Here is a 26,685-nt window from a genome sequence, read left to right as displayed (position 1 = left end):
ACGGGGGGACTGCGGGCAGTCGTTGGATAAAAGGCTGGATTGCGGATAGAGACAGGCCTAACGTCATTTTCAGAAACCAAGGGGACCGTCTCTGAGAGCAATTGCTCTAAAGACAAGAGAGATTTAGTGTCCCCGAAATTTCTTATATCAGGCAAGGCCATACCTCCACCATCTGATAAATCGTACTCCACTCCATCCGCAGTCTACCCGTCAATAAAGTGCTTTCTCAGAAGAACAGACCTGACAAACTTGTTGACATCTAAAAGTGTGGAGAACACATCAAAATGTGTAGTGGGGGCAAAGGAGAGCCCCCGTGAGAGTAATGCGATCTCTGAAGCGGACAGAATAGTGGCTGAAAGATTAACAACTGTATGAGTGGCATAATCGGAAATTGGAGTCACCCGTCTCTGCTTGTTGTGTTTTATACCCCCTCTCCTCGTCCGCCTCGGCCTTTTTTCTTGTTGTATTTGTATTTGTTGTGCCTCTTGTGCTGGGCGGGTAGGGAAAGGATGGGCTGCTGGTTTTTTGACAGCTGATTGTTGGAACGTGTAGCAGGGTCTATACCTCCCGTTGCCCCATGAACCTGTGCTCCAGAAGCATCCGATAGCTCAGATTGAGAGTCAGATGTCTCGGGTGAGCTAAAGGTAACCTTTTTGGGGGGTTTAGTTCTAGGTCGACGGGAGGTAGATCTTGGTGACCTGAAGGTGGCCTCCCAACGACCCCACTCATACACAACACCCTTTCTATAATCGTTAACATCCCGTAAATACTTGACTCGTTTGGTGTCGGTGATCAGGGACTCAAGCCTCGACACGTTGTCCAAAAGTTTTTTATTTAAATCGTCATATTGTTGCAACGTGTCGAGCTTAGAAAGAGTCGCCTTGATCTCCGAGACCTGCAATCGTAGGTCAACCAATCGTTGTTCCTCATAGACAATGATCAATTTCATCAACTTGATTGAACAATCACTCAAAATGGCGTTCCATTCTACAACAAAGTTATCTGAGTAGATGGTGGTAGGGACCTTCCTAATTCTCAAGCCACGTGGAATAATATTATCTGCTACGTATTGCTTGAGACTGGTAAGGTCCCACCAAACCTTGGTCTCCTTCAACATGAGATCCTCAAGCTGTATAAAAGCAGATTTGAGCGTTGCCTCTGAATTAATATTAGAAGAGGCCCCCAAATGTCTCGAAAACACTGCTGCAAATCTTGAGGATCGCTCAGGATCATAGTCCAAGTCACCAAGTGCAATCAAGTGGTTGTCAGAGGACCCAGAGTTCTGCAAGGAGATGTGTCCCTGTGTGGGCATATCAGGCCCAACCGCACCCACTGTTGAGCCAGTAGTACATAGGGCACCCAGATTGGGATCGAGAGTATGCGATAAATATACATCCCCAAAGGAAGCATGTGCTGCTATGTAGGCAGCTGCAGACAGATTGGATAAACCGGTCACTGTCCCCAGATCACTAACCTTCGGATCCACTATGGTGACTCCATGAGGTGGATCGGTTATGGCCTGCTGTTCCTGGGGATTGTCCTGGAGATTATCCCATAGACCACGCACCAGCTGCACACAGTGTGGTCGAACCTCCAGAGGAAGGTCAAGGGCTTCTGCAGATGGAGGTACGGAAGGCCGGCCAGTCAGTGGCAAAAACCTACCGGAGATGCGGCGGGGGGCAAGCGGAACACTTCCTCCCTGAGATAAGGTGTCCAGAGACAGCCTGCGTGAAGCTGGTAGCCTTGGTCGGGCGCCCAGCTCTGACGTCATCAGATGCGCGCCGGAAGTCAGGGGAGTCCGCTCGACAGGAGCCTCCTCCACAACTGGGGACCAGCGCACTCCTCCAGCAAGGAGGTCCCCACTCGGCAACACAACGGCAGAGAGGGCAGGGGCCGCATCCAGTCCAGGACCCTCTATCCCGGAAGGAGCCGGCGGCGAACACAAAGCAGGTACACTTGTAGTGCTGGCTGCAGCTGTAGACTGTGTAGCTGTGGACGCTGTCAAAATTTCCGAAGGCTGTGTTCCTACTGCTATTTGAGCTGCTGCTTGTGCTGCAGCTGTTTTGCGGACCATGTCCAGATTGCGCTGCACAGCATATATAGAGGACACTGCCTTCTTAGATGATGTAGTAAGAAGCACTTTGGTGGATGTTGAATCCTTGCCTGGTATGCATGAAGAGGCATTGCTGCGTAATGTTCTTTGTTCAGATTGGGCCATGCCTGGTGGTGATGATAGCTCTATGTGAGAATGGATGCCAATGGAGGGAGCAGAGAAAATGACAGGAGATACACTGTAAATGTGGAACTCCGCTCACACCTCCGTTCACCGACAGTGCAGGAAAGCAGGCTGCCAAGACCTCAGATCCAAGACCGTAGAAAGTGAAGTCCGCACGATGTCGGTAGAATCAATATGGCTTTATTCAATCGTTACACATGACAAGCTAAAAGCCAGCACCACATGCTGACATGTTTCGGGCGTTGCACGCCCTTAATCATAGCATAGGCGCACATGAGAAAGGGTGACTCCTATATAGAGTAAGGTTACACCCGATACCACATGTTCAATAGACCCCCCCCACAAAGAAAGGTGCATATAAAACAGTGGGGGGAGAAAAGGACACACAGAAATTCCCCACACTGAAATAATCTATTACATAAAAGCATTGTAAAAGGCATAAAAATGTAAATGCATGCGATTAGGCACCATATAACATTAGGCAGCATGAATTAAATCCTCTTCATAAATTTCAAGAGATTCAAGATATGAACTTATATAATCGTGTGTGAACAAAAGACAAGGGTGATCATTTGATCCACTCTAAGTGACTGTGTTGAGGTCCCATCTTGCATTAAGTCCTCTCGGTGAGCGTGTCCCTAATTGGAAGATCCAGTAGGCCTCCCTGGTAAGGAGACGTTTATAAACGTCCCCCCCTCTCACAGGCCTTAGGACACGCTCAATACCCTGAAATGAGAAAGAGGACATGTCACCTGAATGAACTGATCTAAAGTGCTTTGCTACATTGGACACCTCTAGGGTCAACCAGCCAGCCCCCCTGTAGTGTTCAGCTATACGTTGTCTGAGGTGCCTGGTAGTGCACCCCACATATTGGGTGTGGCATAAGGAACACGAGATAAGGTAAATTGTATACCTCGTGTCACAATTCATGTATTGTTTGATGGGAAAGGTTTTACCATTGGAAAAAGAAACGATAGAAATCTAACTCCTTGCTTGATGATCTGATTAAGCGTTTCGTCCGCCTGCAGCACAGGATTTGCTAGTAGAAGGGCTCCCACACTTGGGAGCATCCTGTCACCTAGCCTTCTCCCTTCCAGCACACAACGACCGTGTTGGCTGACCACCCCTGGCTCATATAGTTGCAATTTCTCCACGTGCCACTATTGTAGTGTCCACAAACCCACCCGTTCTATCGTTTCTTTTTCCAATGGTAAAACCTTTCCCATCAAACAATACATGAATTGTGACACGAGGTATACAATTTACCTTATCTCGTGTTCCTTATGCCACACCCAATATGTGGGGTGCACTACCAGGCACCTCAGACAACGTATAGCTGAACACTACAGGGGGGCTGGCTGGTTGACCCTAGAGGTGTCCAATGTAGCAAAGCACTTTAGATCAGTTCATTCAGGTGACATGTCCTCTTTCTCATTTCAGGGTATTGAGCGTGTCCTAAGGCCTGTGAGAGGGGGGGACGTTTATAAACGTCTCCTTACCAGGGAGGCCTACTGGATCTTCCAATTAGGGACACGCTCACCGAGAGGACTTAATGCAAGATGGGACCTCAACACAGTCACTTAGAGTGGATCAAATGATCACCCTTGTCTTTTGTTCACACACGATTATATAAGTTCATATCTTGAATCTCTTGAAATTTATGAAGAGGATTTAATTCATGCTGCCTAATGTTATATGGTGCCTAATCGCATGCATTTACATTTTTATGCCTTTTACAATGCTTTTATGTAATAGATTATTTCAGTGTGGGGAATTTCTGTGTGTCCTTTTCTCCCCCCACTGTTTTATATGCACCTTTCTTTGTGGGTGGGGTCTATTGAACATGTGGTATCGGGTGTAACCTTACTCTATATAGGAGTCACCCTTTCTCATGTGCGCCTATGCTATGATTAAGGGCGTGCAACGCCCGAAACATGTCAGCATGTGGTGCTGGCTTTTAGCTTGTCATGTGTAACGATTGAATAAAGCCATATTGATTCTACCGACATCGTGCGGACTTCACTTTCTACGGTCTTGGATCTGAGGTCTTGGCAGCCTGCTTTCCTGCACTGTCGGTGAACGGAGGTGTGAGCGGAGTTCCACATTTACAGTGCTGACAGTACTCCTGGACGTTATCTTTGGTGACAAGGCCGACAACGGTGGTGTCATCAGCGAACTTGATGACCTTGACAGAGTCCTTCTCCGATCTGCAGTTGTTCGTGTAGAGGGAGAACAGTAGTGGAGACAGCACACAGCCCTGAGGGGCACCTGTGTTTGTTGTCACTGCTTTGGAGCAGATGTCGCTCAGCATGACGACTTGGGACCTGTTGGTGAGAAAGTCTGTGATCCAAAGGCGTAGGCTTGAGTGAACACCAAGTGCGGCAAGGTCCTCCTGTAGAATGCGTGGACAGATGGTGTTAAAAGCCGAGCTGAAGTCGAGGAGTAGTATCCTGACATACGCGTTTGGCCTATCAAGATGGTCATTGATGAGCTCCATGCAGATATTAATTGCGTCATCGGTGGACCTGTTTGCCCTGTAGGTGAACTGGTGGGGGTCTAGGAGGGGCGAAGTGTAGAGCTTGAGGTAGGCTAGGACCGCCCGCTCCAGGGTTTTCATAATGACGGACGTCAGGGCCACGGGCCTAAAGTTGTTGAGGTCTGAGACCCCCTGCTTTTTAGGGACAGGTATGATGGTAGACCTCTTGAAGCACGTGGGAACCTTGCCTTCCATCAGTGACTTGGAGAAGATATCAGAGAGGATGGGGGCCAGTTGCCGACAGACGGTTTTCAAGCAGGCTGGAGATACGCCGTCAGGGCCGGAGGCTTTCCTGACGTTTAGCGTTGATAGAAGGCGCAGGACATTGGCCTCGCTTACCACCAAAGGGGAGTGTGGGCTCGGGTTGTTGTCTGCAGGGCATGGAGAGGGGTTGGGTGTTTCCAGACGCCCCTTCTGTGCTTCCTGGTTCTCGAACCTGCAGTAGAACCTGCTCAGATCTTCGGCAAATTTCAGGCTAGGTGCTGCATGTTGGGGTTGGGGTTTATAGTTAGTGGCGGCCTTCAGCCCCTTCCATACAGCCCTTGAGTCCATAGATCTCAGGTTTTGTTCCATTTTCGCGGCGTACTCCTTTTTGGCAACTCTCAGCTCCCGATTGAGGTCATTTTTCGCTCTTCTGTAGTCCTCCTGTTTGCCAGACTTATGTGCCGCTTCCTTGCGACTCCGCAGTTGTCGTAGCTTGTTAGTGAACCACGGCTTGTTGTTCGGGTACACCTTGAAGGATTTTGTTGGTACGCAGGAGTCCTCACAGAAACTGATGTATGAGGCGACATTATCTGCCCATTCGTCCAGGTTTGGCGCTTCTAGGGACTTCCAGTCAGTGCAGTCGAAACAGGCCTGCAGTTGCAGCTTGGCCTCATCTGACCACACTTTGATAGTCTTGAGTGTCGGTTTAGCCGATTCTAGGTGCCTCTTGTAGGTGGGAATAAGATGGATGAGGCAGTGGTCAGAGGAGCCGAGGGCTGCCCATGGGACCGCCTTGTATGCTACCTTCAGTGCTGTGTAGCAGTGGTCTAGTGTGTTTGGGCCTCTGGTAGGGCAGGCTACATGCTGGTAGTAACGTGGCATCTCCTGTCGTAGGTTGGCCTTGTTGAAATCGCCAACGACGATGAACAGCGAGTCCGGTAGGGAAGTCTCCCACTGCGAGATGGTCTCATTTAGGTCCAGCAGGGCAGATTTGATGTCGGCATCAGGGGGTATGTACACTCCGGCAAGGACATAAGAGGAGAACTCGCGTGGTGAGTATGGCGGTCTGCAGTTAATTAGTAGGAGTTCCAGGTCTGGGGAGCACTTCCTGTCAAGTACCGAGGGGGTGGCGCACCATGAGGAGCTAATGTAGAAGCAGATGCCCCCCCCCCCCTCTTTTCTTCCCAGAGAGGACCGGGTCTCGGTCTGCCCGGATGAGGCTGTAGTCTGGGAGAAGGAGGGCGCTCTCGGGGATGTCCTCATGTAACCATGTTTCTGTGAAGCAGAGGGCTGGAGTGTTTCTGCCGAGGTCTCTCCTGTCGCAGAGGAGGCGCAGTTCGTCTAGTTTGTTGGGGAGGGATTGGACATTGCCTAGGAGGACTGAGGGGATGGCTGACCGAAGGCCCTTCTTCCTCAGCCTCACGCGGGCCCCTGTCCGGCATCCTCTCCGTCGCCGGCCTGCATGTTGTTTTAGTGCTGGATCCAAGACTTGCCGGATGTGGTTCCAGACCAGGTTACTTAGGAGCTTGGCTTCAGGGGGTGAGGGGCAACGTGGTTCCCACCCTAGTAGCTGTTCTCTGGTGAAGGTCGTGCTTGTGGAGGGGGGCGGCAGAGGCGGGCCTTCGCCCCAGGCACGAGGGGTGGATGGGCGCCAGCGTGGGGTGGTGGAGCATGGCATACTGGAACTTCCCGCTTGCTCCTCTGGGTGTGCGGGGCATCCGCCGGCTGCTCAGACAGGCAGACTAGAGAGCAGTTTGGTGGTGTACACGGTACAGCAGAGTTCAGCACAAGGCAAGCATGAATATGCAATCGTCAGTACTTCACACCAAAGACAGCAGGGAATGCATCAATGTTCAGCAGGGATACATGCAGGCTAGTTATAACACCCAACAGTTCAGCGAGCTAGGCCCAGAGGGATCTAAAGAGGGACCCAACACGTTCAGCAAGCTAGGCCAGAGGGATCTAAGGAGGGACAGGCCTTCGGTGGGACAGCTTAGTGGTGCACATGGTACAGCAGGGTTCAGCACAAGGCAGGCATGAATAATGCAACAGTCAGTAATGCACAGCCAAAGACAGCAGGGAAAGCATCAAAGTTCAGCAGTGGTACATGCAGGCTGGTTGTATAACAGGCTGGTTGAAAAACAAATCAGCAAGCTAGCCCAAAGGGATCTAGAGAGGGACCCAAATAAGTTCGGCAGACTAGGCCCATAGGGATCTATAGAGGGGCAGGCCTGCGGTGGGACAACAGACAGGCAGTGTGTGAAGTGAGGCCTTACCCCTGGGTCAGCTGTGGGAGGCTCTCTGCAGCTTGGCAATGCCCTTCTCCTCGGTGGTGGGGACCTGGCAGTGGTCGCTCGGCAGGCAGTTTCGGGCAGGCATCTGGATCATCAGGCAGGCGGGGGAACGACAGGCATCAGTATCGGGTCTGTGGTTGGCGCTCTGCGGCTCTCTGGATCGGGTCTGTGGCTGGATCTCTGCCCCTGAGTCGGCTCCTGGCACCTCCAGGCATCCGGATCACGTACGGCTCCTCCGGTAAGCCAGAGGTCTGCGACTTGCTCTCTGCGGCTCCTGGGCTTTTGAGTCGGCTCCTCCAGGCATCCGGATCACGTTCGGCTCCTTTGGTGAGCCAGAGGTCTGCGGCTGGCTCTCCGATGCTTCTGAGCTTAAGTCGGCTCACGTGCAGGCTAGTCAGCTGGATCGGAGGCTGTGGGGACCGTGAGAAAACCGTGGTCGACCGTCGCCGATCTGTCCAGGGTTGAGCCTGCGGATGGGGGGTAGCCCAGAGAGGTGGCGGCAGGGGATGCGGTGTGGCAGCTTGGGCCGCAGGGAGCCCGGATCAGTCCTTGAGCCCGCTCCCCGCTCGCTCCACGTGGTCCCCACGTGGGGTAGGCTGTATGCTGCGGCAAGCCCGCAGTGACGGCTGAACGGGTCGCGGCTACAACTAGCTACTACTATACTATACTACTACTATACTACCCTAATGCTGGCTAACCTAAAAAACAAAAACAGTGGAAAAAGAGGAAAAACAGGGTGAAAAGCAGGAGCTCAGCGCAGCTGGAGGCATTGTCACTGAGAAGAGAAGTGGCCTAAATTAAAAAAGTGTTCAGTACCTCACCTTTATCAAAATGAATGAGCCATGGATCCCGGAGGCCTACTGCCCGCCGAAGACTAAATCAGTCCCCGCACACAGCATCTCTGCCTGCATGCCGTGTGACTGCCTGCCCCATGACTAAGTCGCTCCCCACACAGCATCTCTGCCTGCAGGCCACTTGACTGCCTTCTCCACCACCATCAACAGGGTCCAGGACTCTAGGCGGATTCCTGAATTCCTAGCAGCGGCCGCTATAATAATTTTTCTGGTGCGTGTACATGCCTGCCTAATTTTTCTGGCTGCACTGCAGCTGCAACAACAAAACAAAAGGCATGTACATATGTCAATTCCCCTTCGTAATCATTACCTAGCTGCGGTGAAGGGGCTTGCGTATCACAATGAAGCAATGACCGACGGCTATATGAGTGTCTCGGGGGGTGGCACACCAAAGATAATAAGGTCTTTGCTTCATTGTGGACAGGCCAAATTCGTTCAGCTGGACAGTCACTGTTGTTCTGTCATTGAGCTACCTCAGCCTGGCGACCATATGGGCTTGAAAACAGCTATCGCCTGCACTCTCGCCATGGTGCACACCAGTCCAGCACGGCCGTCACAACACAAACAGCTGTTTGCAGTGCATTACACAGTGAGTTTGGTGTGTCAGTGTAAAGCAGTACTCTAATTACAGTCCCTGATTGATGTATACACATGCAAGATGTTTTAAAGCACTTTAGACCTCCAATTTAGCATGCAATGTGATTTCTACCCTTCAAACGCTGCTTTGCATCAAATCCAGATTTTTCCCCAGGACTTTTGGCGTGTATCCCACTCATCCATGCAAAAACTCAGAGGTTAGACCCCTTGAAACATTTTTTCCATCACTTTTGTGGCCAGCATAAATGTTTCTAGTTTTCAAAGTTCGCCTCCCAATTGAAGTCTATTGCGGTTCGCGGAAGTTCGCATGTTCGCGAATGCGGTTTGCGAACCTAAAATCGGAGGTTCGGGTCATCTCTAGTCACCAGTAGCTATTGGGACCCAATTGCTAGGGTGACAGTTTTGGGCACCAGAGTTACAGACATAGTTAGTAGGGAAACTCCTGTGTAGAGGAGGATTGATCAAAGTTGTTTGTGTGTGGTTCGGTGCAACTCCTAAGTCCATTCAAGATGGCATCAATACTGGGGAGACAAAAATGGGTGGGGAGCGCACTCAATGTGTGTGGTGTACAGTGGGCCAGCCGGTCATAGAATAATCTCACCTCAGTCTTTTGCTGGTATCCCCATATGGGCTAACTAGCTGTCAGGCGTGTGTCCCAATCAGCCTGGGGCCAGGCATGTGGTTGCAGAGTTTGTCAATGTTATTGAGAAGTGTGCCATGGTGCTGTTTTTTTTTTTTCTAATCTAAAGTATGCTATAGGACAGGGGTAGGGAATCTATGGCTCGGGAGCCAGATGTGGCTCTTTTGATGGCTACATCTGGCTCACAGTTAGGGGTTGATTCACTATGCTACACAGCTCAAGCAGCGCAGCTTAGTGTGACAACGCAAGTAAAATTGTCAAAGTAGGCAAGCTACTGCTGTAGCGTGCACTACTAACTTACTCACGATCCCCCCAAAACTAACGGCTGCTCCAATAGTCCCACCCTGGACTCTGTCAGGTCCAGTGACTTTGTAGGAGGAAATCACTGCACTTTGATTGGCCCAATAGGCTGTCTGTCACTTGACAGGCAGCCTATTGAGCAAAGTGCAGGGATCTTGTCCTACAAAGTGATTCAACCTCCAAGTCAGCTAGCTAATTGTACAAGCTGTTAGGCCAGATCCACACTATAGGTGCTTTTCTGAGCGCTTTGTGATTGAGTAGCGCTTTTTGAGTGCTTTTTAAAAATGTCTCCCATTCACTTCCATTAAAATTGCAGTAAAAATCGATGCGAACACAAATCACGGCAATTTTTACCGCAATTTTAATTAGAATTAAATTAATTTAAAGTGAATGGGAGGAATTTTAAAAGCTGAACTGTAAAGAGTTTTTACACACATAGTTTCACTTACCTGGGGCTTCTGCAAGCCCCCAGCAGCCGTCCTGTCCCGAGCTGGTCCTGCCCGAGCCTCCGTTCTCCCGCCGCAGTGGCCCGGCGGTGAAACCGAAAGTAGCTGGTGGCGGGAGAACGGCGGCTCGGGCAGGACCGCCGCGGGACAGGACGGCTGCTGGGGGCTTGGGGAAGCCCCAGGTAAGTGAAACAATGTGTTTAAAAACTCTTTACAGTTCCGCTTTAAAAAGCGGTAATCAATTACAAAGCGCTCAGAAAAGCGCTTATATTGTGGATTCGGCCTTAGCCGGTATTTCTCCTCTCTAGCTCTAGGAGAAATTGCTGATGTTTCTGAAACCCAAGAGAAGCTGAAGATATGTCTGACACATCCGCTGCCCGGCAGATCAACTGTATACACATAACCATGGCAACAGCGACCTGAGCCCTCTGCTGTGCATGCGCACTGTCCCAGTTTGAAACATATTGTATGGTTCTCAGGGAAATACATTTTAAAATATGTGGCAATTATGGCTGTCTCAGCCAAAAAGTTTCCTGACCCTTGCTATAGGATGTTACAATTTGTGCACTCAGGGGCTGCATGGAGAAGAATAATTAAATGTGCTGTTCACATTTTCAGCTCTGCCAAATGAACACAAAAACTCTTATAACTGAAACTTACCATACAAATTGTCTTAAAGGTGTATTTTCACAGATGTACAGTACTTTATCAGGGGAACAATTGTAAGTATTCCTAATTTTCTTGATGATTTCCAAAGCAACAACAGTCTTCCCAGTTCCTGGTGGTCCATGGATAAAGAAAGGACCTTTAAACAGCTGCTTTGACACCACGTTATACTGTTCTGTGGTAAGCAAATTAAAATACTCCATTCCAACCTTGTCACTTAAAAAAGACCTAAAACTGAGCATGACAAATGAGAGGGAGCTCAGTAACTCTTTCACAGTGTCAAAATTATCCAGTTGATATGCTTCAGGGTAATTAATTTCCGGCCAAGAAAAATCAACCTCCTCATTTGCAGAACTCAAATGCAACGCGGCAGGAATAATACAAAGTTTTCCAGAGTAACCGCCTATATTAACCAGCTGTTGTTTCAAGACCAGCGCTGTATGTCGTGAATAATCAAATTCCTTTTGAGAGAGTTTGCCGCTAAACACAGAGTACAGTTTAGGATGCCGTCCAGAGCTCAATACCAAAACATCACATACAACGTTTGAGTTACATTTCTGATCAAGATCAACAGCCCAACTTCTGGAGAGAATAACAACTCCTCCTTCCCCAGGTGATACCAGAGTCTTCAGCAGGCCTTCCAGCTCAGGGTGCTCCGCTGTAAGTTCTGCATGCAAGTTATCTGGCTTTATTGTGATGGCTTCATCCAAACCTGTGCAATGACAAAACATGGATACATTTAAATCACTATATTTTTTTACATTCTCAGTTCCTCATACGGCATATTATTTAAAGGGACTCCGAGCACCTCTCATGGGCATGCCTTTAAGACAGACATCTTCCAACAAAGTCATGCTATGACCCCTCTGCAGGAGCCTCTTGCAATGGCCATGTGCGTCACTTCCTCTTCCTGCTTCATTCAGTGATGCACTTTTCTAACAGAGAAGACAGGGGTGACCCAGAAGTTATAACATAGCCAAGATGGCAGCTGCGATTTTTAAATTGAAATCAAACGAAAACTTTTAGTGCAGAACAGTGATTCAGGGCTCGTTTCCACTATTGTGGTGCGGTATCGCCTGGATTCCACCGCTGATGAAATCGCATGCGGATGCGATTCCGCATGCGTTTTTTGCCGCGAATTCGCATAGGTGAGGGTATATGCGATTTTAACCATGTCACTGCCTGTGTGAATTTACATTGGTACCTATGCGAATTCGCAGCAAAAAACGCATGGGGAAAACGCATGCGATTTCCCTATTAAATACATTGTATGCGATTCGCCGGCATTCCACACGCAGGCGAATTCTGCAGGGTGTTCCATGCAGATTTTCTCCGCACAATAAAACGCTCCCGCAGACGCATAAGTGGAAACAGGCCCATTCACTTATATGGTCTATGCGAATCCGCATACGCAAGACGCATGCGGATTAGCGATAGTGGAAATGAGGCCTCCGGCATCAAATGAAAGAGAGCACAAGCTACAGAAAGGTATGCATCTTTAAGTACTTTGCAGTACTGGTCAGAGTCTTAAAGGCATGCACATTAGAGGTGCTCGGAGTACCTTTTAAGATGTTTCTTTTTTCATAGAACTACTAAGACCCAGCAGTTCCCAAAGAAATTAAGTTTTCAGTATGCAACATTACACCTCTAGTTTGGCTTAGAGCAGAGCTCTGAGCCACACCTTTTTGTATACAGTGGGGAAGGGTTACAACTATTTCTAGGTTTGCTGTCTGTGTTCTCATGAGAGAGCTTATCTCTATGTCTGATTGCCAGTGAAATAGGAGGAAGTAAATTAATCTCTCTAATGGCAAGACAGCCAGCCAAAAAAACACGTTAGTAGAGTAAAGTCTCCTCTACCACTGATGATGTAAATAGTGAGCTGGTAAACAGTTGATGGAGAACCCACATTCACAAGTTCTCTCACTGCTCATTACCAATCATTATGGCTGGAGGTGTAGCAATTATGGTTCTCTGGGAAACACCCACGTTGTGTTTTGGTTTTATTTCCTCACAGCTGAAATATCCTAACCCTGGAAAGCTTTTGCACCGTGGTAACAGAGCCAGGAGTCTCAGGCACCTGCCTCAGATAAATGATCTAATGCTGATTCTTACCCATCACCCTGGATCTAGGAATGTGTATCCCTTTTGCTGATTTCTGGAGTCAGAATCACTTTAAAAACATTTGTAAACTGTTTAACAGCAACAGAAAATTCTTGGCTTTTTTTTGTTGTTGAAATTTTTAAAGGGGTCTATTAACACAATAGTGATAAACAGTAGTATAGGGCTGCTGGAAACCGAATGAACCCAGAAGGCCTTCAATTATGGTCACATCCGGAAGGCACTGACTGGCCAATCAGTATCTTTTTTTTACTTAGATGTGGTTATTCGGATTTACACAGATTAATGCCCCGGCTTTAAATCAGATGTTTGCTGTATCCAAATAAAGTTTACAAAAAGGAGCGCTGGACATAAATAATTTCAACTTCTATTGCTGATATCAATTTTATTCTCAAAGCACCAATAGCACTAAAATACAAGGGTAATAAGCAACCCACTCACTCACTCTCACCTTTCATACTTATACAGGGACCACCTGATGCCAATAAAAAGTAAATTGCATAAAAACTGATAAAAGATAAAAAATCAAAAATGATGAAGACGACCGAGGGATCGTCGAAACATGTTGATTTAAAGCTAGGAGGGGCGCCCCAGAAGACCCTAGTGGAAGTACAGTGACGGTCCCCACAGTTGGAAGCCAGTGGCAAAGCTTATCCTCCGTATCGATCCTATCCATCCTGCGGTGGAACGCAGGGAAGTACCACCGCTCCAGTCACTGGAGCGCAGGAGGCTAGAGGGAGGAAGTGACGTCATTCGGAAATCCGGGTACTGTCGGGCTGTGGAACTTTCGGCTGAGGTAACTAGCGCGGAGGCGCTGTTTGTGTGGAGAGGAGAGGAATACCGTGAATGGTGACATCCTGGGACTATGTCCATTGAGGTAATCTACATATAGTTGTGACACGGAACAACCCTCTCGGCGCCGGCAGGAGCCGGTGCGGCTGTGTGGAGAGTTAATTATTCTGGTGGGCAGCGTGGTTACTGGATTGACTAGTAGGTCCCGTACGGATCATCAACCCGATTTTTACAAGGGAATCCTCACAGAGTGACTCAGCTTTTTTGATTTTTTATCTTTTATCAGTTTTTATGCAATTTACTTTTTATTGGCATCAGGTGGTCCCTGTATAAGTATGAAAGGTGAGAGTGAGTGAGTGGGTTGTTTATTACCCTTGTATTTTAGTGCTATTGGTGCTTTGAGAATAAAATTGATATCAGCAATAGAAGTTGAAATTATTTATGTCCAGCGCTCCTTTTTGTAAACTTTATTTGGAATCTTCTTTTGAGGTGTAGGGTTGGGTACCCCCACCTAAGTACTAAGGAAGCAGCGGGAAGAGTGAAACTGATTACTTTAGAGGGTAATACTTTTGGGCAAACACCAAAACCCTGTTTTAAACTGTTCCTTTCTTATATCTATCACTGCAGCGCCACCTTTAGTATTACACAGATGTTTGCTGTATCTCTAATTAGATAAACCAGCACTTACCAGAGAGCACCCACAAGAGTAGTCACCTCCATACAGAGCCGGATTAAGGCCAAATAGGGCCCTAAGCAAAGTAGCAGATTTACCCCCCCCCCCCCCCCCCATAGCCAAGTATAAGTGCCCCGGTTTAGGTAGCAAGTTATAGGTGACCGTGCATCCAGTATAGGTAGCCAGCTATGGTTGCCACCAGTATAGGTAGCCAGGTCTAAAGGTGCCCCAGTATAGGTAGCCAGCTATAGGTGTCCCCAGTATAGGTAGCCAGGTCTATAGGTACCCTCAGTATAGGTAGCCAGGTCCACAGGTGTCCCCAGTATAGGTAGCCAGGTTTATAGGTGTCCCCAGTATAGGTAGCCTGGAAGGGGGAAGCAGCAGGCACAAAACAGCAGGGAGGAGGGAACCTCCCCCCCCACCCTCACTTGGGGCCACTCTTGGCCCTTCCATGCCCCCCCCCTCCAGAATTAAGCACAGCGGCGAATGACTTACCTCTTCTCTTCCTGGCTCCAGTCAGGAGCCAGAGCTTTGCGTGCCGCTGGTCCGGTCTTCTCAGTTGTCCAGTGCTGTTGCTCTCACTGTACTTCCGCTAATCAGGAAGTACAGTGAGAGCAGCGGCATTGAACAACTGAGAAGACCAGCTCCGGCGCCTGGAACCAGGCAAGTCGTTCTCAGCTCGCTGCCGCTGCGCTAAATCTGGTGTGGGGAGCACAGAAGGGGGGCCCCAGGTGAGGGAGGAGGGGGGGGATGCCCCCCTCCCCACCACTCTCTCTGCACGCTGTCTCCCATTCCTGCACTGTGCCCCTTCCTCCCAAAGTCTGGGTCTGCCAGGTTCTGCAGTGCTGACGGGGCCCCTCAAACTCTGATTGGGGCCACAACCAACTGCTTTTGTTGCCTGGTGGAAAATCCGGACATGCCTCCATATACACCAGTAAGTGCGTACCCACTGATAATTTCCAATCTCCATTCATGCTAAATACACGTATTTCTATAAAATGTTTTTTATATTATAAAATCTTTTTTTGAGTCAAAAGTAAACATTGTTTTCAGAGTGTCATATTTCAGTCTTCTTACTCCAGCAATTTCCATCATCTTTTCAGCAAATCACATAAAATTAGACGTTTTTGATACTTAGACGGTATACCTACTGCCAAACAGGTTAATCTGCTGTTCCTGCAAAGTTTCCAGGCCTTTCTTTCTGTATACTGACTTTGCCAGAGGTGGTCTCTTCTCAATTGACAGATTTTCAAACTGTGATTCAAGTGATGACTCTATCAAAGCAAAATGTAAACCAAATGCACATTTTAGTCAAAATTCCTCACATAAAATAAGCCAAATGTAACAAACAAAATGCAAACAATGTGCATGAACAGAATGTCACAAAGAATACGTACGCAATATTGAAGTATGTAACTATAAATATTCCCGTCCATATTCATGTAGTGACTATGCACTAAAGAGGTATGTGTGACTACACGCTAAACAGATTATTCATTAACCTCCCTGGCGGTACGATTATTTCCAGATTTTAGGGTCTAAAAGCAGTGCAATTTGTTCACATGCTTTTAGACCCTAAAACCAGGAAACATTTGCACAGCAGCCCCTGTACTTACTCACCTCCCTGGGATCCAGCTCTGCTATTTTCCCTCTCCCCTCTGGGTGGTGCTGTATTCCTATAGTGAGATCGCAGTCTGTTCTCATGACGACAACAGGAAATCTCACCTGAGAGATTCATAGCCTCCGAGGACCGGAAGAAGAATGTCTGCCAGTGTCTGGATCCCGGGGTAGGTGAGTTGAAACGCCCGCTGCACTTTCTCCCTATACCTCCCGGCAGCTTCCCCAGAGTCAGGATCGGAATGACCGCTCCCTGCTTCTTTTTTCCACCCTAGCCTGACTTGGGGTTACCGCCATGGAGGTTAAGGAACAACACAGGTTGGCAATACAAATCCAGCATGGCTATTGTCTTACCTCTGAGAGTGACTGCTCTAATTTAAAGCCTAGTGCACAACTACAATTTTGACTGGCCAATTAGTGCGCAATTTTACCATTTCCATGTAGTATGAGGGCCATCTGATTTTGATTACTATAAAAATATTGTGCAGGTGAGCTCACTTACTACATTGAATTGGTAGAATTGACCAAGCACAACTGAAAGTGTGTACTAGGCTTTAACCACCTGAGCGGTCTGGACGAGCTCAGCTCGTCCAACACCGCCGGAGGTCGCCGCTCAGGCCCTGCTGGGCCGATTTTCATCAAATAAAAAGCAGCACACGCAGCCGGCACTTTGCCAGCCGCGTGTGCTGCCTGATCGCCGCCGCTCTGCGGCGATCCGCCGCGAGCAGCGGCGAAAGAGGGTCCCCCCAGCCGCCTGAGCCCAGCGTAGCCGGAACAAAAAGTTCCGGCCAGCGCTAAGGGCTGGATCGGAGGCGGCTGACGTCAGGACGTCGGCTGACGTCGATGACGTCACTCCGCTCGTCGCTATGGCGACGATATAAGCAAAACAAGGAAGGCCGCTCATTGCGGCCTTCCTTGTTTATTCTGGCCGCCAGAGGCGATCGGAAGATCGCCTCCGGAGCGCCCTCTAGTGGGCTTTCATGCAGCCAACTTTCAGTTGGCTGCATGAAATAGTTTTTTTTTTATTTAAAAAAAACCCTCCCGCAGCCACCCTGGCGATTTAATCAGAACGCCAGGGTGGTTAAAGTGGTACTATATGTTATGATCATCACCTTATGTGGCTGGATAAGAAAACAAAACTTTTTATATCCAGGGTTATAACAATGCACTAAACAGGTCCATGGTCCAGTTCTAAAGCTCTACCAAAGTGCATACATTGATGCGTTATAAGAAGGCAAAATAAATTATATGGTTGGCTATTAATCAAATAGTGTGCTGAACATAGCCTGAACTTGACCAAAATAAATTGAGCATATACAGCAATAAAGGCAAAGATCCAGAGGGTTACCTTAAAGCATACCTGAAAAAGTTGCAAACCACATACAGATAGCTTTAGAGTGGTGTCCGTTTCCACCTGCAACCCCCCTCCCCCCCTTCTCTTCTCAAGACGCTGAATCAGAAGTGCCTTCATTGGTGTTTAGTAAGCATCTGAACTGGGCATGCATAGTTCTCTTCCGTGAATGGTCATTGAAGACAAGTGCTTGAGCATGCGCGCTTTGGACATGCGCAATAGGTAGCTTGCATGTGCTTAGCTTAGATGCACTCGTTCCTGTGCACTGGGTATGTGTGTGTGAGTGGCTTGTGAGCTCACGCATGCCCAGTTCACAGGAGCTTGTGCATGGACTTGGATGACTGGGATCCAGTTGGATTATCCACTAGCGGGGAATGGCGTGGAACTGAGGTGGAAACAGACATCTTTCCAGAGGTGTTTATTGGTAGGGTTACAAACCAGAATATATTGTTTGCAATTTTTAATCAATTCAGGTGTGCTTTAAGTGAAAGTGACACACAAATCAATTAAAAAAATTATTTGTTCCAGTATTAGAAGAGATGTGAGTCCCATAAGAAAGGCCCTACCCTTTCACCATGCAAGCCTTGCTGTAGGTCTTTTCGTGCTATGAATGGCTTCAATGACCAATAGGTCATTTAAGCTCAGGAGCTCATCTCAGTTTACACTACACTTACATCTGCTCCAGTCTCTGGAACTTCTGACTATTAAGGTCTGGCTCCCACTGCATGAGATTGGATTTACTTTTTGGATAGCATACAATTGAGGAATTGCTAATACAAGCTCCATATCATAGAAAAGCAATGCTGCTATTCCCACTAGTATAGTGTACTTGCTGAACAGCAAACACTTTGCATGCTGCGTTTCTGGGAGCAATTCATTTATTTTTTTGTCCCATTCACCACAACTGGAGTTTTCATGTTCATCAAAAACTGCACAGAAAACACACTTTATGTGTGCTCTCCCACTGACAGTAAGAACATCCAGTTTTCATTATAGGTAATCTCTGCTATTATTATCATACGCTGATTTTTTTTCGGCCAATTATACTTCAATTAACTTTCAGGAATTGAAAGATGAAGTGAAGAGTACCTTACCCAAGGAATTATTGCTCATCACTAACGAAATCCAGTCCGAAGCAGTCAGTCTCTTTATTTTTTTATGATCGGTGTCCACTATCCAAGCCTGAGGATCATGCACAAACACAAGGCAAGAAAGAAGCTTCACCTTTATAAACAGAACATACCCCGCATCTTGCTGGTTTAGATCTCTCACTGGCATTATGGTTAATGTGTACAAATCTTCAGCACAGTTGCAGTCATCAAAGTGGACAGTTTTCATTTCAGAAAGGTTCTTAGTTACGAGAGATTCTAGTTCTGATGTACTATAATACTTGCCACAGCCTTTCACTGTGGCTTTGTCATCTACACCAATAATCAGATATCCTCCACCACTATTAGCAAGTGCTGAAAAGCCAGGTTTGATTTCTTTCATTCTAACTTTCAGATCTCCTGTTGAAAAATCTTCATATTCAACATTCCTTAATTTGGACAGCTGAAGGTTCTCACCCTGGCAGAAGTAAGGCTTTGTTAGCAAACTTTCAATCGCACGTAGGTTAGGACTGGTAATCGCACAGAGACGCGGCTTCTTTCCTTTCCCGCTAGTTTTCTTCTGGGCAAGGTCTAACACCTCCATAGCATTTAACATTTTCTTAGAGCTCAGTGATCTGCCATACAATCCAGATTCTAATGTACAGAGCTTTGGATATTTATTTTGAGCAATCCATGTTTTAACAAAAATTAATAAATATGAATTAATGGGCATAAAATCATAGTAGTCATCCAAAGTGGAAGGAAAAATTAAATCATCTAATGCATCTTCAATGTCTTTTCCTAATCCATCTTGACTGTAGTCATAATTTTTGTCTGCACTTTCCACCAGCACAATGCCTCCTCCGGAGTTTAATATGGCACAGACAGCACTGATTATTTTCTCTCTTTGGGCGGTGTGTGCACTGTCTAGACTTTGATTTTCACCCAGAGTGGCTAAACCAGCATACAAAACTTCATCAGGGTACGGCAGCCTATTATTGAAAGAGTGAAACAGTATTTCAGATAGCAAGAGACAAAACATTCACCTGGAATTTTTGGGCACAAAGATTTTAAAAATCTGTCTGGTTTTCATTCATTATAGCATTTCTGTTTAGCGGTAAAAAGTGAGTTACAGTCTGGTACTCCATAGTGACTACTGACTATACAGAGCCTAACCCTGGTTCTTAATCATAACCTCAACAGGTTTATTAAAGCACCAGATAAACATATTAGGCATAATTCACAAAGCTTTTTCACCTGTTTTCCTTGGTTTTCATCTTATCTATGTCTCTTTTTGATGCTTCTAAAAAGCAATAATATAATATAATTAAGGAAAGAAAAGTAATACTGGAATTAAGTTAATCAGGAACAACTTACTTTGAGTGATTATTTTGCTTGTAAATGTGCTAAAAGGTTATTTTTTATCAATTAGGTGATAAGTCATGTATGAGACGTTTTGTGAATAGAGCCCATTATTGAATAAACAAGACCAAAAACCATAACTGCATGTTTACTGTATGTTCCATATTAACTACTGACATATAATTAATGCACACACAGGCACTATTCATTTTCTAGATATCAAACAGATCTGTCAGGTTATTTAAAAGTAATCTTAAAATATTCTTTTGATCCCAGACTGCAGTACTAATTGTATAGATGTACAGCCTATGTAAACTTATCTAAACTGTATAGCTTTAATAGTGCAGTCACAAGCAGGTAATGAAATGGTGATGGCAAGTAGTGACATGTTGATAGGTAGTTAGTGACATCATGATAAACCGGCAGTGCCAGAACAGGACAGTTCACCTTCCTCCTATACCACAAGACTGCCTCTGCAGCATGGAGAAGTTTCCTGCTAGCCTGTATACAACTTCCAGCTTACACCATTACCTGTAATGGGCAGCCAAGACCTCATGGAGTAGGTGCCCATATTAAAGTAAGGGAATACCAGCTATAGCTGGTAATTTAGCTGCAGAACTCTACAGGAACCACAGAGGGCAAGCTGGAAGCAGTGGTACACCAGAGTTGGGCTACACTGTAGCCAACCTTTGGTGTAACATAGGGACAAATGGGTGTAGGTTAGTGTTAGGAGTAGGTGGGGGTGGTTAGTGTTAGGAGTAGGAGGGGGATGTTAGAAGTAGGTGGGGGTTGTTAGTGTTAAGAGTAGGTGGAGGGTGGTTAGTGTTAGGTAGGTGAGGGTGGTTAGTCTTAGGAGTAGGAGGGGGTAGGTTCGTTTTAGGAGTAGGTAGAGGGTGGTTAGTGTTAGGAGTAGGTGGGGGTGGTTAGTGTTAAGTGTTAGGAGTAGGTGGGGGTGGTTAGTGTTAGGAGTAGGTGGGGGTGGTTAGTGTTAGGAGTAGGTGGGGGTGGTTAGTGTTAGGAGTAGATGGAGGTGGGGGTAGGTTAGAGTTAGGAGTAGGTTGGGGTAATCAGTATTAGTAGTATTAGTAGTTTAACACACATCTTGCCCCCTTGATAATTTATGTAACTAAGCACAAAGTTGCAACACACAATACCTTGCATTTTCCAGTTGCCTTTTTGATAAACTTCTGTCTGTATTGTTACAGTCTGACACAGAGGGTTTCCTATATAAAAACAAAATACAATATTAGTGATTTCCATGCTTTTAGGTTGTAGATTGTATAAGTAATTAACATCACATACTAACATTTTGTAGTAAAATATTAGCCCTTGTTTATTAGTTTCCAGAGAAGAAAGGATTATTGATATAGGCAAAAACAAGCAGATAAGGAAATTGCCGGTACAGACTTGGTTTCAGCAGTGAATCTATCTGTGATGCTAGAGCAATAAAACTGTAATGTTTAATGTAATGTCTCCTATCTATGCGTAAACATTCTGCTGCGCAAACAGCCAACTCCCATGCAAGAACTCAGCTGTACTAAAGGACACACTCCCTGGTCATATGTTCACACTGATATGCTAGCAAATGTGGGTATATTTTCTCTAGCTGCTACATGTCTCTCTATTAGTCCTCGTTAATCTGAAGTCTGCTCTGTGAATGTCTGCAGATACCGTTTAGTAGAGCTTACATTCTGTATCCATTCATGTTTATCTGACGCTTTTCCTAAAATTCCATCTGGCTTATGTGGGCTTGTAAGAAGAAAAGTTCAGTTCACTGCGTGGGATTATCACTGCATGTCAGGACATGTCTCAATGGATCCTATGCTTAAAGTGGGATGAAACTCCATATGGATTGAAAAAATACACAAAAAAAATCATTCAATAAAAAATGACTTATTTAGCTTTGTTGTTTTAGTGTTCACTGACAGATTTAGGAGAAATTTGATATGGAAAAAAAAAAATTCAATTAAATTTCTGCTGGGTTCCATCCTTACTGTTTATTGATGATGCCAAAAGTGACATCACTTCTGCCCTTTCTTTTTTTTTTTTCAACCAGCTCAGTGTTAATTTCCCCTCCCTAATGTCACAGCTTACTGTCTCTCCCACAGCACACATCACATAGACATCAGGCTTAAATCACTGTGTAAACTCATCAAAAACTTCCCACTATCCCGCTAGCACTGCACAGTAGAGTTGGGCCGAACCTCCGATTTTAGGTTCGCGAACTTTCGCGGAACGTTCGGTTCGCGTTAAAGTTCGCGAACCGCAATAGACTTCAATGGGGATGCGAACTTTGAAAAAAAAAAAAATTATGCTGGCCACAAAAGTGATGGAAAAGATGTTTCAAGGGGTCTAACACCTGGAGGGGGGCATGGCGGAGTGGGATACACGCCAAAAGTCCTCGGGAAAAATCTGGATTTGACGCAAAGCAGCGTTTTAAGGGCAGAAATCACATTGAATGCTAAATGAGAGGCCTAAAGTGCTTTAAAACATCTTGCATGTGTATACATCAATCAGGTAGTGTAATTAAGGTACTGCTTCACACTGACACACCAAACTCACCGTGTAACGCACCGCAAACAGCTGTTTGTGTAGTGACGGCCGTGCTGGACTGGTGCGCACCATGGTGAGAGTGCAGGTTTTGGTGGCGTTACAGCCCATATGGTCGCCTGGCTGATGTAGCTGAATGACAGAACAGTGACTGTCCAGCTGATCAAATTTGGTCTGACCACAATGAAGCAACGACCTTATTATCTTTTGTGTGCCCCCCGAGACACTCATCTAGGCGCCGGTCATTGCTTGATTGTGATACGCAAGCCCCTTCACCACGGCAAGGTAATGATCACGAAGGGGAATGGGCGCATGTACATGCCTTTTCTTTTGTTGTTGCAGCTGCCCGCAGTGCAGCCAGAAAAATTAGGCAGTCATGTACACGCACCAGAAAAATTATTACAGCGGCCGCTGCTAGCAGCGGCCTAAAAAATTCAGCAATCCGCCTGGAGTCCCGGACCCTGTTGGTGGTGGCGGAGAAGGTAGTCAAGCGGCCTGCAGGCAGACATGCTGTGTGGAGGGACAGGCCAGGCAGCCAGTCACATGGCGTGCAGGCAGAGATGCTGTGTGTGCGGGGACTGACTTAGTCTTGGGGCGAGCAGCAGCCCTCCGGGATCCATGCCTCATTCATTTTGATAAAGGTGAGGTACTTAACACTTTTGTGACTTAGGCGACTTCTCTTCTCAGTGACAATGCCTCCAGCTGCGCTGAAGGTCCTTTCTGACAGGACGCTTGCGGCAGGGCAGGAGAGAAGTTGGATGGCAAATTGGGACAGCTCTGGCCACAGGTCAAGCCTGCGCACCCAGTAGTTCAAGGGTTCCTCATCGCTGTTCACAGCAGTGTCTACATCCACACTTAAAGCCAGGTAGTCGGCTACCTGCCGTTCCAGGCGTTGGTGGAGGGTGGATCCGGAAGGGCTACGGCGAGGCGTTGGACTAAAGAACGTCCGCATGTCCGACATCACCATGAGATCGCTGGAGCGTCCTGTCTTTGACTGCGTGGACACGGGAGGAGGATTAGTGGCAGTGGTACCTTGCTGGCGTTGTGCTGTCACATCACCCTTAAAGGCATTGTAAAGCATAGTTGACAGCTGGTTCTGCATGTGCTGCATCCTTTCCACCTTCAGGTGAGTTGGTAACAGGTCCGCCACTTTGTGGTGGGTTCACAGAACAGGTATGCAGTGGCAGGTTCACTGGACAGAACAGGTATGCAGTGGCGGGTTCACTGAACAGGTATACAGTGGCGGGTTCACTGAACAGAACAGGTATACAGTGGCAGGTTCACTGAACAGAACAGGTATGCAGTGGCGGGTTCACTGAACAGAACAGGTATACAGTAGCGGGTCCACTGAACAGAACAGGTATGCAGTGGCGGGTTCACTGAACAGTACAGGTATACAGTAGCGGGTCCACTGAACAGAACAGGTATGCAGTGGCGGGTTCACTGAACAGTACAGGTATACAGTGGCGGGTTCACTGAACAGAACAGGTATACAGTAGCGGGTCCACTGAACAGAACAGGTATGCAGTGGCGGGTTCACTGAACAGTACAGGTATACAGTGGCGGGTTCACTGAACAGAACAGGTATACAGTAGCGGGTCCACTGAACAGAACAGGTATGCAGTGGCGGGTTCACTGAACAGTACAGGTATACAGTGGCGGGTTCACAGAACAGGTATGCAGTGGCAGGTTCACTGAACAGAACAGGTATGCAGTGGCGGGTTCACTGAACAGGTATACAGTGGCGGGTTCACTGAACAGAACAGGTATACAGTGGCGGGTCCACTGAACAGAACAGGTATGCAGTGGCGGGTTCACAGAACAGGTATGCAGTTGCAGGTTCACTGAACAGAACAGGTATGCAGTGGCGGGTTCACTGAACACAACAGGTATGCAGTGGTGGGTTCACTGAACAGATATGCAGTGGTGGGTTCACAGAACACTTATGCAGTGGCGGGTTCACTGAACAGGTATGCAGTGGCAGGTTAACTGAACAGGTATGCAGTGGTGGGTTCACTGAACAGGTATGCAGTGGTGGGTTCACTGAACAGGTATGCAGTGGTGGGTTCACAGTACAGGTATGCAGTGGAGGGTTCACAGAACAGGTATGCAGTGTTGGGTTCACTGAACAGGTATGCAGTGGTGGGTTCACAGAACAGGTATGCAGCCAGGAACAAGCTAAGCCTAACTAATCTTTCCCTATGAGAGACAGTCTGCAGCAGCTCGCCCTACTCTCACTAATGCAGGCACACGAGTGACCGTAATGGCCGCCGCTGCCTGCCTTATATAAGGGGGGTGGGGCTCCAGGGGCTAGTGTAGCCTAATTGGCTACACTGGGCCTGCTGACTGTGATGTAGAGGGTCAAAGTTGACCCTCCATGTGCATTATGGGGCGAACCGAACTTCCGCAAAGGTTCGCCTGCGGGACGCGAACGTGAACCACGGAAGTTCGCATGGAACCGTTCGCAGGCGAACCGTTCGGCCCAACTCTACTGCACAGTTACTGCAGTTAGGAAAAGACACACAGACCAGGTAAAAAGGAAACAAAAGTTGGGGGACATATAGGGACCTATTTTAGAAAACAAAATGGGTTTACATATATTTTTGGGGCATTATTTTTGGCATTTTTATATAATTGGGTCAAAAGATGCTATACTTTAACATAGCATCTGTCGACATGTCCATTGATCTGTCGTGGTCCATTCCATGAATTGAACTATTTTAGGCTCAAGTGTAAACCTAGCATTAGATTATATTACTGACCCAAAGCCAGTACCTCACCGCTCCTTATACCAGCTCCTACACCCTGCCACATCACCAAGAATGAAAACTATACTTGCTGGGCGTTCTTCACCTGAAATTATCATTTTCAATTTTATGTAGAATTATTCTAGAGATTGGTGACCTCCTCATCAGGGGTTCACTGAGGTGAGAAATTCCCAGTTGATTGCTATATGTTGTGGCTGCAGCTGGTTGCCTCCTGCTTACTTTCCTCCTTTTCATAGAACAGAATGTGCTGCAGTGAGCAGAGCAGCACAGCAGTACAATGCTTATGACATCTAACCAGTAGCCACACTGTATTGAGTCCAAAAACAAGCCACGTTGGGGAAGTAATCGGAGAACATAACTAGGATGTGGAAGCAACATAAGCATTTGGACTGAGGTACACAATGATGGATGGGGAGCAGTGCGCTTCTCAAGTGCCACACTCGTTATGCCTGTTTAATTACTCTCAGAAGATAGAGATTCTAAAAAGCAGCTGTCCCCCTTATTTCTTATAATTTTGTTTACAGTGAGAAGGGTTATTTTTAGTCACTAGCTCAGATCCGAGCCACCATCCATCAAGTCCCTCAAAGAAGAACTAGGAGCGTTGTTCAAAATGGACCTATATATACACTTTGCAATCAAAGGAGGAAAGGTCTAGCAAGTTCTTCAGTGTGTGGAAGAAATGTATCTTCTGGAGATGTACGGTGAAATAAATCAAAAATTGAATAGACTTTGTTCTCACCCTATGGTATAGTGGTGAGCAACAGGCATGTACATTGGGCCCTTTACAAGGGTAAGAATAAAGAAGGGACAGTTTGGGGGTTTAATTGTGGTTTAAACTGCTTATAGTAAAGATGACCATTTTAGAGTCATCTCAGCACAAAAGGCTTGTGGGAGGGAGGGTGCAGAAGGATGAGGAGGCTATCAGCAGCATTGCAATCAGTTGATTAAAGAGACACTGAAGCGAAAAATAAATAAGATATAGTGAATTGGTTGTGTACTATGAATAATTACTAGAAGATTAGCAGCAAAGAAAATATTCTCATACTTTTATTTTCAGGTATATAGTGTTTTTTCTAACATTGCATCATTCTATAATATGTGCACATTACACAACACTCAGCATTCAAAATGAGTCTTTCAGAGCAGTCTGTGAAGTAATGACCTCTCTTCTAGCAGAGGAAAAGTAAATAGTCCAGGAACAGTTAAGATAATAAAAGTCAGATAACAGCCCTCTCCATGACTAACTTAGTCGGAGAGCTTAATGGCTTGTTTGCATAGAGATAACAACTGGAGTTTCTCAACTCTTCCTGTACTGGAAACAATTACACTGATGTATCTAATCTTAATGTTTTATTTCTTAGCTGTGCTACACATACAAATCATAATATCATCTTTTTTTTCGCTTCAGTGTCTCTTTAAAAGTATGTTGTGTCAATGACATTATTCAAGAATTTTTTTTTCCCCTTTGTATAAGAGGAAAATAAAAGGGGAAACAGCTCCTCCAATAAAAATGATTTATAAAAAAAAGCGTCACACTAATCTAACTTCAACCATTTGTGGTTGTGCAAAACCATCATCAGGCATGCTACTGTA

General features: G+C 46.6%; 1 protein-coding gene across 3 annotated transcripts in view; it reads right to left on the bottom strand.

The window, feature by feature from the left end:
- Positions 1 to 26,685, bottom strand: part of LOC137546357 (schlafen family member 9-like) — a 55,108-nt gene that overhangs the window by 18,605 nt on the left and 9,818 nt on the right. For 2 of the 3 annotated variants that reach the window (XM_068268703.1, XM_068268704.1), the window contains exons 3-6: positions 20,929 to 20,997; positions 18,419 to 19,404; positions 15,508 to 15,630; positions 10,768 to 11,485 (exon numbers count right to left, since the gene is read on the bottom strand). In XM_068268703.1, the coding sequence (XP_068124804.1) occupies positions 10,768 to 11,485; positions 15,508 to 15,630; positions 18,419 to 19,404; positions 20,929 to 20,997 (1,896 nt within the window). Of the gene's footprint in view, positions 1 to 10,767; positions 11,486 to 15,507; positions 15,631 to 18,418; positions 19,405 to 20,928; positions 20,998 to 21,080; positions 21,159 to 26,685 lie in introns of those variants that run through there. The other variant, XM_068268705.1, reaches the window with a different exon arrangement.

Source organism: Hyperolius riggenbachi, chromosome 2 (assembly GCF_040937935.1).
Source record: "Hyperolius riggenbachi isolate aHypRig1 chromosome 2, aHypRig1.pri, whole genome shotgun sequence".
Lineage (NCBI taxonomy): Eukaryota > Metazoa > Chordata > Amphibia > Anura > Hyperoliidae > Hyperolius > Hyperolius riggenbachi.
The sequence above is the reverse complement of the archived record's forward strand: the minus strand, read 5'-3'. Positions and strand labels throughout refer to the sequence as shown.